At 39.4% G+C, this 14,457-nt stretch overlaps 1 protein-coding gene across 6 annotated transcripts in view; it reads right to left on the reverse strand.

The window, feature by feature from the left end:
- The window catches only part of DLGAP3 (DLG associated protein 3), a 626,246-nt gene that overhangs the window by 74,591 nt on the left and 537,198 nt on the right, over positions 1–14,457 (reverse strand). For all 6 annotated transcript variants that reach the window (XM_040337299.1, XM_040337293.1, XM_040337294.1 and 3 more), the window contains one exon: positions 10,714–10,799. In XM_040337299.1, coding sequence (XP_040193233.1) covers positions 10,714–10,799 — 86 coding nt within the window. The remainder of the gene's footprint in view (positions 1–10,713; positions 10,800–14,457) is intronic.

The raw sequence follows: 14,457 nt of genomic DNA on the forward strand, positions 1-14,457 counted from the left end.
CCTGGTGTGTGATTATACCTTACTGCGTAATAGTATTTGACTCTATTACTACATTGCTTTCCATATCACCATGGATTCACATATTTTGTTATTACACAAAATTCAATTACCATGATTGCATTTCAATCTGTTAGTAGATTATACATCCTTTCTATTAAAAAAATATTTTCCACCTATTGAAAAAATAAAAATACAACCTTTTTAATCATATTTCTGCCTCAATAACTAAAGTTGCCACTTGATCTTCTAAACAATATTGATCCTGTTCCCACCTGTCCTGATTCTTACCTATTTAAAAAGGGGGGTGGTAAAATGCATGGAAGGTACTATTTAGTGAACATTTTGGCATATGAAAAAAGGCATAATTTATAAACAAATATTAAACAGATGGTTCAGCACCATCAACACTTTTAACATCTTTTTAATTGTACCCCAAAGTCTCATTGATCCTAGACGGATAACATAATAACACGTGGGTGGCAATTCCATATAAAATATCTAGTACAATCCAATAGGGGAATTAAAACTTATTAGGCTTCCAAGCATCGTATTTATTTATAATTGTAGTACAATTATGTGTGCATGGTAGCCATATTCTTTATATACCATAAGGCACCATGCACACTGGCTAAAAATACGTTGCTTCTACAGGAGTTTCATGTTCTGCCTGTAGAAGCAGCCTTATTTTATCCTATGTGTCCATGCACATTAGGACGTTTACAGGCATATTTTTAGCTCAACGTTTAGAGGCAGAAAAAAAACATTATTTTTTTGCGTCTCTGAGTTTTGGGGCAGAAAAAAAAGTAAAACTCTCATAAACTCCTCTAAACTCTCTATATGAGCATTTTTTACTCCCAATAGAACAGATGTTTTTTTAAGCCCTGTGTGCATGGGGCCTAATACTTCATAGAATAAGATATACAGTACAGTAACATAAGTCACATACTGTGTGGCAAACTCAAACAAAACAGAAAGAACATTAGTGGGCCTATGCCATTTCATTTTGGGGAAAAAGTGTTTTTCCTTGGGTAAACAACTACACAGTAAAATCTGTATATGTTTACTGTTTTACTTACCAAAAGATTCATAACTGGTTCAGCCAATCTTGTTTTTAAACACCTTAGCCCTACTTCACAGTGAGATGGATGATATACCAATGTCTTGGTTGAAAAGTGAATGCTTCTTGCAGGTAAACAGTAAACATTAAAAGTATGCATTTGAAATATGTATTTAGGTGTAACATATCAACTCTGAATCATAATGTAAAAAAAAAAAATATTATGAAAGCAATTTATATTTTTAGTTTGTTTTAACTTTCAAACTTAAACCCAGCCTACTAGTCAGCTTGTTCCTCTGTGCAAACCAACTATCAAAGTAAACCACCATTTATTGTGGCACAACGAAAGTGAATCCTGCAGATATATTTAATTTACCCTCACAGCATAAATAATTATTTTATCAAAAAAAAATCCATCAAATAAACGTCAAGAGCAACCAGAACTGACATGACTGGGTTTGTTTGTATTACATAGACACTGTCTGGAGTGGCCAGAACACCTGGGTGCTCTGAAATATACTGTACCTACTTCCAGGGTCTATTGGTATTTACTTCTAGTCCTGACCTTTATCATAGCCCAAATGTCTCTACTGATTGATTACTACAATGAGCAGCCTTACTGGTTAATATTAGGAAGGGAATAGGTGGGGCCAGGCTCCCAACCCAATTGACTCAGAAAGTGTATTTCAGAGCACCCAGACATTGTGAACACTCAAAGTGCTTAAACTCAAGAAGACAATGTTATGTAGAACACAAAAGTGGCTGTTTTGTGTTAACACCTTTATTACACATTTCAGACTTGGTTTACTTAGAGATGATAGCATTTAAAAAAATAGAAAAAGAGATATGTATTTAAGGAAGCATAATAGTTTGGGGTCTCATTTTATTTAATTTATTAATCTAGCTCATGGGTGTGCAACCTGTGGCCCTCAAGCTGTTGCAGAACTACAAGTCCCATGAGGCATTGCAAAGCTGATAGTTACAAGCATGACTCCCAAAGGCAGAGGCATGATGGGAATTGTAGTTTGGCAACAGCTGAGGGCCCCAGGTTGAGCACCCATGATCTAGCTGATAGTCCCCATGGAAGGCATCATATAACCACATGTGGGCCAATTTTTTTTTTTTTTTAATTCCATTGAAAGCACTTGAAAATTCTGAGTTTTAAAGTGTTCTGTTTGCTCCTGTGTTTAATGTGTAGACAGTAGTACAGATAGGTTATAGTGGGGTAGGCTTCAAGGAACCAAAAGCTTTCCATCAATCCACTACATAAACCATTAGAGACATCTGACAACAGAAGGTATTTACATGTCATCATTTTCATCACAAATAAGATGGTTAATTCTGCAAGGGTACTGGGCACTATAGATGGCCAGCTGGCCTGAAACAACTCCATGTTCTAAAGAATAAATAGTTTTATAACATTAACTTCAGCATATCTGTGCTACAAACTATTGGTTGTTAATGTACAGTTGGGCCAGGTCATAAACTAAACTATGCTTATATAAAGTATAAATGTCTTATATTTTGGATTTGTGGTGGAAGTGATGAACACCTTATTTTTTAAGAAAGCACTGCTGAGCTCTACAAAAAGATGAAAACACTAAATAAAAAGTTTTTTGAAGTACATTTGGGTCATACAATACACAATGAACTTGATCATTCTAAGGCCACGTTCAGTCCATCCGATGAGAATGGTCCGAAGGACCGTCTTATCGGTAAACCGATGAAGCTGACTGATGGTCTGATGTGCCTACACACCATCAGTTAAAAAAAAAACGATCGTGTCAGAACGCGGTGACGTAAAACACAACGACGTGCTGAAAAAAACGAAGTTCAATGCTTCCAAGCATGCGTCGACTTGATTCTGAGCATGCGTGGGTTTTTAACCGATGCTTTTGCATACTAACCATCGGTTTTGACCTATCGGTTATCAGTCCATTGGTTAAATTTTAAAGCAAGTTCTAAATTTTTTGACCGAAGGTTAACTGACCGATGGGGCCCACACACGATCGGTTTGGACCGATGAAAAGGTCCTTCAGTCCGTTTTCATCGGTTTTGACCGATCGTGTGTACGCAGCCTTAGTGAAACATGATGGACTACTAAAGAAAGAGAGTTACGCTTGAAAACATTCCACTGTCTTATGGTCATTGTTCATTCTGAAAGCACATGTATTATATATTGCCAGGATTTCCCCCCTAGGATTCAATAAGGCATGAATAGGTTAGTTGACTTACACTTATAAAGCACAATGAAGCTGAAGAAGAAGAAGAGGTTATCAAGATCTTAAAGTATGGAACATGGAAGAATAGTCATTATGTGAGTCATATTTGTATTTGTAAATATGTATTGTATTGATATCATATGGTCATTTTTAATTCTGGAGAGAAAATCAAAACTCATTTTGAATTCAAAAGGGAATTTTAGGCTATCTGCAAAACAGCAACTTAGATTTTGTCTTTTGGATTAGTACCCAAAGCCCTTGTATCTCCTCATTAAACTGTCCCATTTACTGAATACAAAGCAACCTAACATTTTCTGTAATGAATGTAATACTGGCATAAACAGAATACAGAAGAGAACACACTCCACTGGAGCGCTAAACATTTAAAATAAATCAGCTGTATATAGTGTATATAGTGGTTTTGTAAAATGTAATGTTTGGGCCTTGCCTGGGGTTAGTAAATCAACCCAATCACATGCAAGGACATTAAAAGGGATATTAACTTTCACATGCTTAGAAGATGGAAGTCAACAAAGCTTCACCTCATTCACTAAGTTAAAGGAGAATTCCCTTGCAAAGTAAACAGCCTGTGTGCCTTTAGATAATCAACTCCACTGACAGAAAGCAGATCATCTAGAATGGAATGGAAAAATATTGCAGTCAGGATCTGCACAGGCCTGTTAATGAGACCAGTCATAGATGGCTAGTGTAAACTTTAATTGAGCAAGAGACACTTAATGCAACCCTGTCGGAAACCTGTTGCAAAACAGTCTAGAATCAATACACATTTGTAAGTTTTGTTTTATTTGACCTGAAACTGCCCTTTCATACATCTTAAGCTCTCAAGTCTATCCATAATTCATAATTCTTACTGCAATGGAGATGCATTATTAAAAAAACAAATACCCTAATATATGGGAAGATACCAATCAGTTAGATCAAACACATCTATATTACTAGATTCAGTAGGCTGATGGAGTGCATTGGATCTTCTGGGCAATGCATGCATTCTACACTCAGCAAAATTATCAATGCAAAACTCTTGTGTTTGCCCCTATTTATCATGAGCTGAACTCAAAGATCTATGACTTTTTCTATGTACACAAAAAGCCTATTTCTCTCAAATACTGTTCACAATAGAGTTTTTTTTGCTAAACTCAATTTAAACAACAGAGGCATCTGCCTACAGATCCATTTCCTTGACCTTAACATTATTGTTAAGGATGGATGTTTGACCACTACCACCTACTTCAAGGAGACTAATCGCAATGCCTTTAGTCCGTTAACTAGCTGTCATCATGCATCATAATGCGGTCCCTAAAGGCCAATTTCAACTCATTAGGCGTAACTGTACTTCCATTCTTAATTACCAGCAGCAAGCTCTTATTTTAAAAACTAGGTTTCTGGACAAGTGCTATATTGAGAAGAAGATTGACGAAACTATTAGAAATGTTGGGGACCTTATGCTAAATGGTTCCAGAAGGGCTAACCAAGTACGAAATAACAAATTTGGATGCTCCATGATCACTGTGTATTCCAATCAACATTTTTCCATTAGGAAAATGTTTAATAAGCATTGGAACATATTAAAAAATGATAAGATATTAGGTCCAGCTATTCCTGACTGACTGGAAGTCATTTATAGAGGAGCTCCCTCTTTGCGTCATAGCATCGCTCCCAATGTAATTGACCCCCCCCAAATGGTTTTGTTCTTTCAGTCAATGAAGGTTTTTTGCAATATTTGTCATATTAACTCTTTCAGAGGGCGTAAATGTGAAACCTTCCACTCCACTCAGACTAACAGGTCCTACAACACAGAGTAATTTATCACATGCTCTACGGAATGTGTTGTATATCTGATTCAATAGCCATGTTCCAAACAGTATATTGGACGCACTAAAAGAGCTTTACATGTACGTATGGATGAACATGTACTGTAGCAAATATTAAATGCGGGGTTACCAAACACAATTTATCGAGGCATTATGCCAAACATCATGACAAAAAGCTTAAAGGGACCCTTTTTTTTACCCATTGACAAAATTTGTCCCCATTGAAGGGCTATTAATAAGATTGGATCAATCTCTAGGCTGGCAACAAAATGGATTTTTGATATGAGATCTTATGTGCCCCTTGTTTTATTAATAATGCTTAACCACTTGCTTACTGGGCACTTAAACCCCCCTCCTGCCCAGACCAATTTTCAGCTTTCAGCGCTCTCACTCTTTGATCGACAATTACGCGGTCATAAAACACTGTACCCAAATTAAATTGTTATAATTTTTTTCACACAAATAGAGATTTCTTTTGGTGGTATTTGATCACCTCTGCAGTTTTTACTTTTTGTTAAAAATAAATAAAAAAGCTGTGGCATGTATCCTGTGATCCTATTTTTACAATAAAAAGCAATATTTTTTGGAGTGCGGCTGTCCAGACATTTCCCTTCATTTTGCATTACTATATGCATTGCCAGCACCCATGGCTTCAGATCCAGTGAAGAGGTTCATCATTTGTATCTTCTATCTTGAGCGGTGACTTTCTTTCTCTAGGTGACACTGAGAGGTGGCACTGATGGGTGGTACTGAAGGGCATTGATAGGTGGCACTGAGAATTGTCACTAATAGGTGGCATTGATAGGTGGCACTGATAGCTGGCAGTGATGGGCACTGATAGGTTGCAGTGATGGGCACTGATAGGTGGCAGTGATGGGCACTAATGGGTGGCAGTGATGGGCACTGGTAGGTGAGACTGCTATGCAGCACTTCTAGGTGGCACTGATGAGGCACTGACTGGCACCACTGGTGGGAATTGATAGGTGGCAGTGATGGGTACTGATAGGTGGTACTGGTTGGCACTGACAGGTGGCACTGGTGGTCACTCTGGGCACTGACATGTGTCACTGGCAGGGGGCATTGGTGTGCACTAATGAGGCTGATGTGCCTCTTCCACTAGGGACCGATGTCCTCTATGCAGGAGACGGTGATCGGCTTTTTTTTTCTCCTCACGCTATCAGCGCGAGGAGAAAAAAAAGATTGCCGAGCATTGTTTACATCATGTGATCAGCTGTCATTGGCTGACAGCTGATCACATGGTAAGGGGCCAAGTGATCACAGCGTGTGCAAAGGGAAGGACGGACGTCTATTGACGTCCTCCCCGGCAATTGGGGTCCGCACTGTAGTCGTCATTCAGCTATAGCCAAGCTATAGCTGAATGACGACTACAGTGGTTAAAATCAACTTTTAGCCCTTAATTTTAAACATATTTTTATTGTTTTATATGTTCTATATGCGCCAATATATATATATGAATATTTATTGTAACCTCTGCATTTCATATGTGTTACTATATGCCTTTTATAATTTTAAGTTCATCACTTATGTCCATTTAGATATTTCTGTATGCGACGTCTAGCTCGGCTTCCATCACTTGCTAATTGCTGTGGCCTAATGTTAGAGTTTTTACTAGTGTTACCATGTTCTGCCAAGCGAGCAAAGGAAGCTTGAGGAGACGCCGCTATTTGATCAATGATGGTACACTGCGCATAAAGAATTTTATCCGGTAAGTGCATTTTGCTTAAGTTTATTAAATCACATACTTAAATACTACACTATGGGAGCCTATTTTGTTTATGTTTTCGAGTGACCAGGATCTAGCAGCTCCAGAAATCCATACAGGTTTTTGGGAGACCGAATTCCCAGTGTCTGGTGAGACCGCCTCGGTGGTCAATTGAGTCGGTAAGGAGAATATATACTCACTCAGGTGTAAAGCAACATGGAGGAGGGATCTCTCTTCACGACTTTTCCTTGATATCTCGTTTCTACACCTGTATGAGAATCTACCAGTTAACCCTTTATCATATGATTATCCAATTTGGACTGTGCTCCAGTTTCTCAACATTCATCCTTGGGACTCTGCCTTAGTCTTTTTCTCAGACTTTTTTCACCATTGCATGTGAGAATTATTATTGCTTTTATATGGTGTTAGGTTATTTTGATATATTTTTTAATAATTTATACAGTCGAGATAATCCATCCACCTCACAGGTGTGGCATATCAAGATGTTGATTAGACAGCATGAATATTGCATAGGTGTGGCTTAGGCCAGACACAATAAAAGGCCACTCTAAAATGTACAGTTTTACTGTATTGGGGGGGGTCAGGGGGGGGGGGGGTCAGTATCTGGTGTGACCACCATTTGCCTCACGCAGTGCACCACATCTCCTTCGCATAGAGTTGATCAGGTTGTCGATTGTGGCCTGTGGAATGTTGGTCTATTCCTCTTCAATGGTTGTGCAAAGTTGCTGGATATTGGCAGGAACTGGAACACGCTGTCGTCTCCAGAGCATCCCAAACATGCTCAATGGGTGATATATACGGTGAGTATGCTGGACATGCAAGAACTGGGATGTTTTCAGTTTCCAGGAATTGTGTACAGATCCTTGCAACATGGGGCCGTGCATTATCATGCTACAACATGAGGTGATGGTTGTGGATGAATGGCACAACAATGGACCTCAGGATCTCATCACAGTATATCTGTGCATTCAAAATGCCATCAATAAAATGCACCTGTGTTTGTTGTCCATAGCATACGCCTGCCCATACCAAAACCCCACCACCACTACAGGCCACTCGATCCACAACGTTGACATCAACAAACTGCTCACCCATACAACACCATACATGCTGTCTGCCATATGCCCTGCACAGTGAAAACCGGGATTCATCCTTGAAGAGAACACCTCTCCAAAGAGCCAGACACCATCAAATGTGAGTATTTGCCCACTGAAGACGGTTACGATGACAAACTGCAGTCAGGTCGAGACCCTAATGAGCTGCTGCAACAATCGGTTTGAATAACCAAAGAATTTCTGCACAAACTGTCAGAAACCGCCTCAGGGAAGCTCATCTGCATGCTCGCTGTCCTTATCGGGCCTCAACCTGACTGCAGTTCATCATAGTAACTTACTTGAGTGGGCAAATGCTTTTCAGAACCCCCGACCCCCCCAATTCAGTAAAACTGCACATTTTAGAGTGGCCTTTTATTATGGCCAGCCTAAGCCACACCTGTGAAATAATCATGCTGTCTAATCAGCATCTTGATATGTATGCCACACCTACTGTATGAAATGGACGAATTATCTCATCAAAGGAGAAGTGCTCACTTACACAGATTTAGGCAGATTTGTGAACAATATTTGAGAGAAATATGCCTTTTCGTGTACATAGAAAAAGTCGTAGATCTTTGAGTTCAGCTCATGATAAATAGGGGCAAATACAAAAGTGTTGCATTTATAATTTTGCTCAGTGTATTTATCCAATGTTTGATCACTGAAAAATTATAATTTAATTCAGTGCAATTATTTGTTGGATGGTAGATTGGGAAACATGGTTAGATGGAAATATGTATAACTGTAGACTAGTTGGCATTGAGGGAGAGTTTGGAGCATAACAAAACACTTAAACACCCCTTCATCACCCCCCTCAGACCCTTTGATGGGTTATGTTACTTCTTTAAATGCCCTCTTTAGGGACCAGAAAAGATTGCTGCATTCACAGCTCAGCAGTTCTCACCACCATCAAAATGATGAAAGGTTGCCAGGATTCATTTATGTGAGCCAATGACTCTGATGCCTCAGACTACATGAAACCAAAGACTTGGCAAACTCATTAAATTGATATTTTAAATCTTTAAGCTGAATCTCTAAATGTGAGCACATTTGAAGAAAACTGCATATTTCCAAAAGCAAAATAATAGTAATATATACAAAACAACACATTGTTTGGGACAGCCAAGACTCTACTATTGAATGTGTGCCGGTATTCCTATTTAAAGCGCACTTTATGCACAGTATGCACTTTCCTTTCAGTCAACAAATTTTAAGGTCCTATTCACACCATTGCATTGTAGTAATGTACTGATTACCACATTGCTGTGGTGCTATTCATTGTGAATGGCACCACAATGAACCTTACAAATGCATGTGCATTGCAACACACCGCAGCAAAATACCACCCACAGTGTTCTGTACATTACACTGTACTGTGGGGAAATGCAACCTACTCCATTTTTGAATATGTTGCGGTGCATTTCATCCCAGTCATTTTGAATGTTCTGTTCAATGCACCACAACACAACATATGTGAACACATGACAATGCCAGAGTTGCAGTGCACAGCTCTGCAGTGCACAACTTTCACATGAATGTTGCCTAAATGATTGTGTTGTATTTAAGTCACATCAACTTAAAGTGGGGGTTCTGCGGGAATGTCTTTTTTTTTTTTTTTATCGTTCTTGCGCTCTTACCTTACTCAATCTGCTACCCTCGTGAGCCATTCTTCTAGCCGCCAGGATCGTCATTGTCCAGGAAAGGATGTTTTATAAAAATGAAAGATGGACGTTTCCATCTTAATTGTGGGCACTCTGAAGCCCTCCTGGATTTGCTTCAGGGGAAATGGCGGAATTGTATCCGCCCTCGTCACATGACCGGCTGGAAGAGTCATGTGACGTGCTGAAATCACGCGAGACTACGTCTGCTGAGGTATAGAGAATGATCTCCTGGGCAGCGTCATGCTGTGCTCCCAGGAATCATTGCGGCGATCGCAGGCGAAGCGACACACCAACTCCCGCGGGATTGAAACCAGGAAGTGCCTGGTGAAGATGTCAGCAATAAGGTATGGGAGCATTTTTAATCATTTTGGACAGCGAACTGTTGTAACAGCCAGTCAGCCCGTGTGTTTAAGGCTGACTTGTAAAATCGGGTGAACCTCCACTTTAAGAAGCCCCATCGCCAATGTTTATAAATGTTATAAACTTATTATAGCAGAGCTCATAGGGTCTGTTCTGGTAAAATAGTTGTTGCTACCAGTAATATTCTGAGACAATAAAGGAAGTAGAAAAACAGAGCTACATGGAATAAACTTAAAACACAATTGTCAAAGAAATAGGTATGCTGACTACTTACTAAACAACCTTCATTTTTAAGTCTGAACTCCACTTTCCTGTTACAGGCAAATGTGCAGGAGGTTTAAATATGACTGTGCAGTTCAGTAGGCATTAGAAACAAACCCGGTGCATTTTGTAATGTCACTGATTTGTTCAATACAAGGCTATCAGAGGACACAGGAATAGAGTACTGCAGTGTAAGGACATGCATCAATTTCAATAATGTATCTTAAGGCATTTCTTAGCAAAAATGTGTCAAATTATAACATGCATGGGGTATAAGGCACAGGACTATAAAACAGATACAGCAGTGTCAGACAACATTTAGGCTTTGAGGTGATGTGCATCTAGAACCATATGACATTTCCAATGTAACTTTGTAACTTTTCTGCTTTTTCAATGTAACTCCATCTCCCGTAGCACATTAGGATTAATATCAATTGTACAGGTAAAACTTAACTGTCTTGGGAAATTATAAATATAGGTACCTTCTGTCATCTTCCACTTGTACCCCTATAGAATGAAATTCTCTCCTGCTCTTTCCTTCTGTGTCTGAATCTGAGATGGTCTCAACCTGCAAAAATTGAAAGCCGTTGAGTCATTCATCAATTGCATATACATTTTATGAAATACAGTATTTTCTGTCATAAAGTCATTTAATCTAAACCAGCCACTCCTTGCACAATATTTTTTATAAGTAACATAACAGCAAACTGATTTTTCACATTAGAAGAGACATTAATTGTCGTTACTTATAGGTCCACCATGTACCCCAAAACCATGCATTAAAAAACTTTTCCAATCTACCTATTATTAGTCATTATAACCAACTATGCACAAAACTGAAAAAAAAATGGGGATTAAAGATCACCAAGAAACCTTATTAAGGAACACTCTGGCCTTAAAAAAACACAAATTGATATACAAAACTACCACTAGTTCAAACATTAAAAACTGACAACGCTGTCAAACAACACCTCATACACCACCACACACAGTCCACACTGCAAAAAGTCTATGGGGATACATGGGCTCTTCCACAGACAGTGGGATAAAAAGGATGAGATTATTCCAATGGTAAATCACTCTATCCACAGAGACCAACCCTTGAATTTCTCCAATCGAAGCTGAGTGTTCAATAGAACTGCAATAAGGGTATTGCAGCCTGGATGGGGAGATAAGGGTGGGATGGCAATAGGAGTAGCTGGCTATACCTTGAATGAGATCTATGGATAAATAGCATATCCAGTCACAAAAGTTGGTGTAATTCAACCCCCCGACAGGAGATTCACAGCCACATGTCGCTGGGTGAATAAAGACTGGTGAGGATGCAACACATAAATCCCATATAGCTATCACTGGGCAGCATGTAGTTGGTAATTCATCAGTATGCTCACCACCTCTTGCCTCACAGAAGGCTGGGTTGTAACAATTCCTCGTGCTGGGTGTAGTCAATGCTTGCCAGTTCCATTTACATAGTCTAATAGCCCTTCGGTCACCTATCAGCAAACTTCTTCAGAGCATGGAGGGACCAGTGGGTCAGGTCTTAAATATTCCACCATGAACTGACATATTCATTTACAGCCACCAGGTGTCCTCAGTGTACAATTCCCTCACAGATGCTCACCACCATTCACTTTAAATACGAAGTGCATTATCAAGACACATGAATACGAAATCTGGATGGGAGACTTTTACCAGTCTAATTAAACTATCTAAGCAGCCTTAATAAAGTTAAAGTTAAATGTCACTCAATAAAGGTAATAACAAGGAGAGCAGGCCCAAGAAAAGCAAATGGGGCATATGGAAGCAGTGGCGTAGCGTGGGTTGTCAGTGCCCGAGGCAGGGCAAGAGATTTGTGCCCGCCTAACCCACGGATTTTTAGCACTCTCTGAGTCTCTTCCACTAGTACAGTAGTACTCTGACCAACCTGATTCCTACACCGACCTACCTGATCACTATACTAACCTACCTGATTCACACATTGACCACTAAACTGACCTATCTGATTGCTATACTGACCTGATTCCTATACTGATCTGCCCTCCTCCTTCCCCCCAGTCTCTGCACGGTCACAATCCCTGGGATCATCATGGATGGTCTTAAGTTACATTTACTCACTGCTGTGTCAGTGTTACCGCTGGCCTAAGACAGGACTGCACAGCAACTTATTTCTCATAGCGAAGCGGAAGATCTCACAGTCTCCTGCCACCTGTCGCTGCGCCTCTCTAAATTTTGCGCCCATGGCAACCTCCCCCCTGCCCCCCCCCCATGCTACGCCACTGTATGGAAGAGCAAACAATAAAAAAACTACAGAAATTACAAAAAATTGCTTAAACTGCAAAAATATTAAGAGGTTCAAACAATATAACAAAAATAGCAACAGGGATGGACCCATCATGCGAAGCCCAGTGGTGATCTCCAACAGAGTTTACACTTCTAAAAACACAGATAAATTAAACTCAATGTTTAATCCTTTTGGCACCTTAGAATCCAACAAAAAGATCCACATCTTCTCCTACAGTAATAATATGTTGTCAAAAATGTGTAGCGGTAGGTTCATGACGTAACTACCTTTAACTTTCAAACCACTTGGGTTCCCATTATGAATGTGTTTAAAATGTGCTCACCTATCCAGGTTTTTTAAAGACCTCTTGGTTTTACCAAAATAGATATAAAAATTTGGTGTATATTGCACTGACATATATCTAGTAGCAGCCAGCACAACACTAAGACAAGTGTAAATCAAGGAATACGTAAAAAGTGAAATTATGTGCAGCGCTCAAAACATGATACAAACTAATGTACACTGTGCAATGACCACAAAAGCTAATAATAATGAAAATAAGATGTGACATTCACACCCAGCCTAGGTGAGGACACAGACAATAGAACCAGTGAAGAGGCTTACCGGAGTGAGAGGACTGAAATGGGCCTATGCTCAGTGAGTCAACAAGGCTTATGGTGCAACCACCAAAATATAGGACCTCCACGTCTGGGTTCCAGATCAAGTTGTAAGGCAATCCAATTGGTCAAGAGATGTCACCAAGAAATAGTCTTCAAGTGTTCAAAATAGCATGACCCAAAATGAAAATACTCCACATAGTGTGAGTCCGTATAAACGTAAAATGCAGGCCCCTCTCAATTGTTGATACATGGCACCCAAGAATTGGAAGAAGTTGTGGTTGAGCATGAATTTTAATGTCTCAACCACAAATTCATTATGGGTCCCAAGCAGTGGAAACTTTTTACCAAAAAAATGCGCCACCCCCCGGAGGCTCCACTCATGAGGTATTGACGTATACATTTTGAGAGCACCAAACAATTTAATATCAGACAGTTCATAAATTGATCTACCACAAGGGTGATCTATATGCTCACTTGTCCATGTGTGAAAAGGCCTATATTGGTAAAACCAGAGATCTTTAAAAAAATGGATAGGTGAGTATATCAACAGTATTAATAACATTAATAAAAAAGATAATAAAAAAGAGGGTGAACACCCCCTGGCAGCACATTTCAAACACTTTCATAATGGAAACCCAAGTGGTTTGAAAGTTAAGGGTATTTATGTCTTGAACCTCCCGCTAAGCAGGGGGGAATTTGACACCATATTATTACAGAAGGAGAAGATGTGGATCTTTTTGTTGGATTCTATGATGCCAAAAGGATTAAACACAGAGTTGAATTTATCTTTGTTTTTAGAATCATAGACTCTGTGATCACCACTGGCATGGGCTTTGCGTGATGGGTCCATCCCTGTTATCGTTATTGCTAGCTTGTTTTGATATTTATGCCATTTTAGCTATTTTCTGTAATTTCTGCAATTTTTCTATTGTTTGCTCTTCCATATGCCCCGTTTGCTTTTCTTGGGCCTGCGCTCCTTGTTATTTCCTTTATTGAGTGACAATAAACTTTACATTTATTAAGGCTGCTTAGATAGTCTAATTAGACTGGTAAAAGTCTCACATCCAATTTTCACGTGTCTTTATAATTAAGTGAGATCGTGTGGATAGCTCTTCATATGCACTTTGTATTTAATGTGAATGGTGGAGAGCATCTGTGAGGGAAGTGTACACTGAGGACATCCGATGGCTGTAAATGAATATGTCAGTTCATGTGGGAATATTTAACCTGACCCACTAGTCCCTCCTTGCTCTGAAGAAGTTTGCTGATAATTGAACGTAACCGGTGATCCTGCCTGACCCACCCTTCCACCCCACCCATCTATT

This window comes from Rana temporaria, chromosome 2 (assembly GCF_905171775.1).
Source record: "Rana temporaria chromosome 2, aRanTem1.1, whole genome shotgun sequence".
NCBI classification, from domain to species: domain Eukaryota; kingdom Metazoa; phylum Chordata; class Amphibia; order Anura; family Ranidae; genus Rana; species Rana temporaria.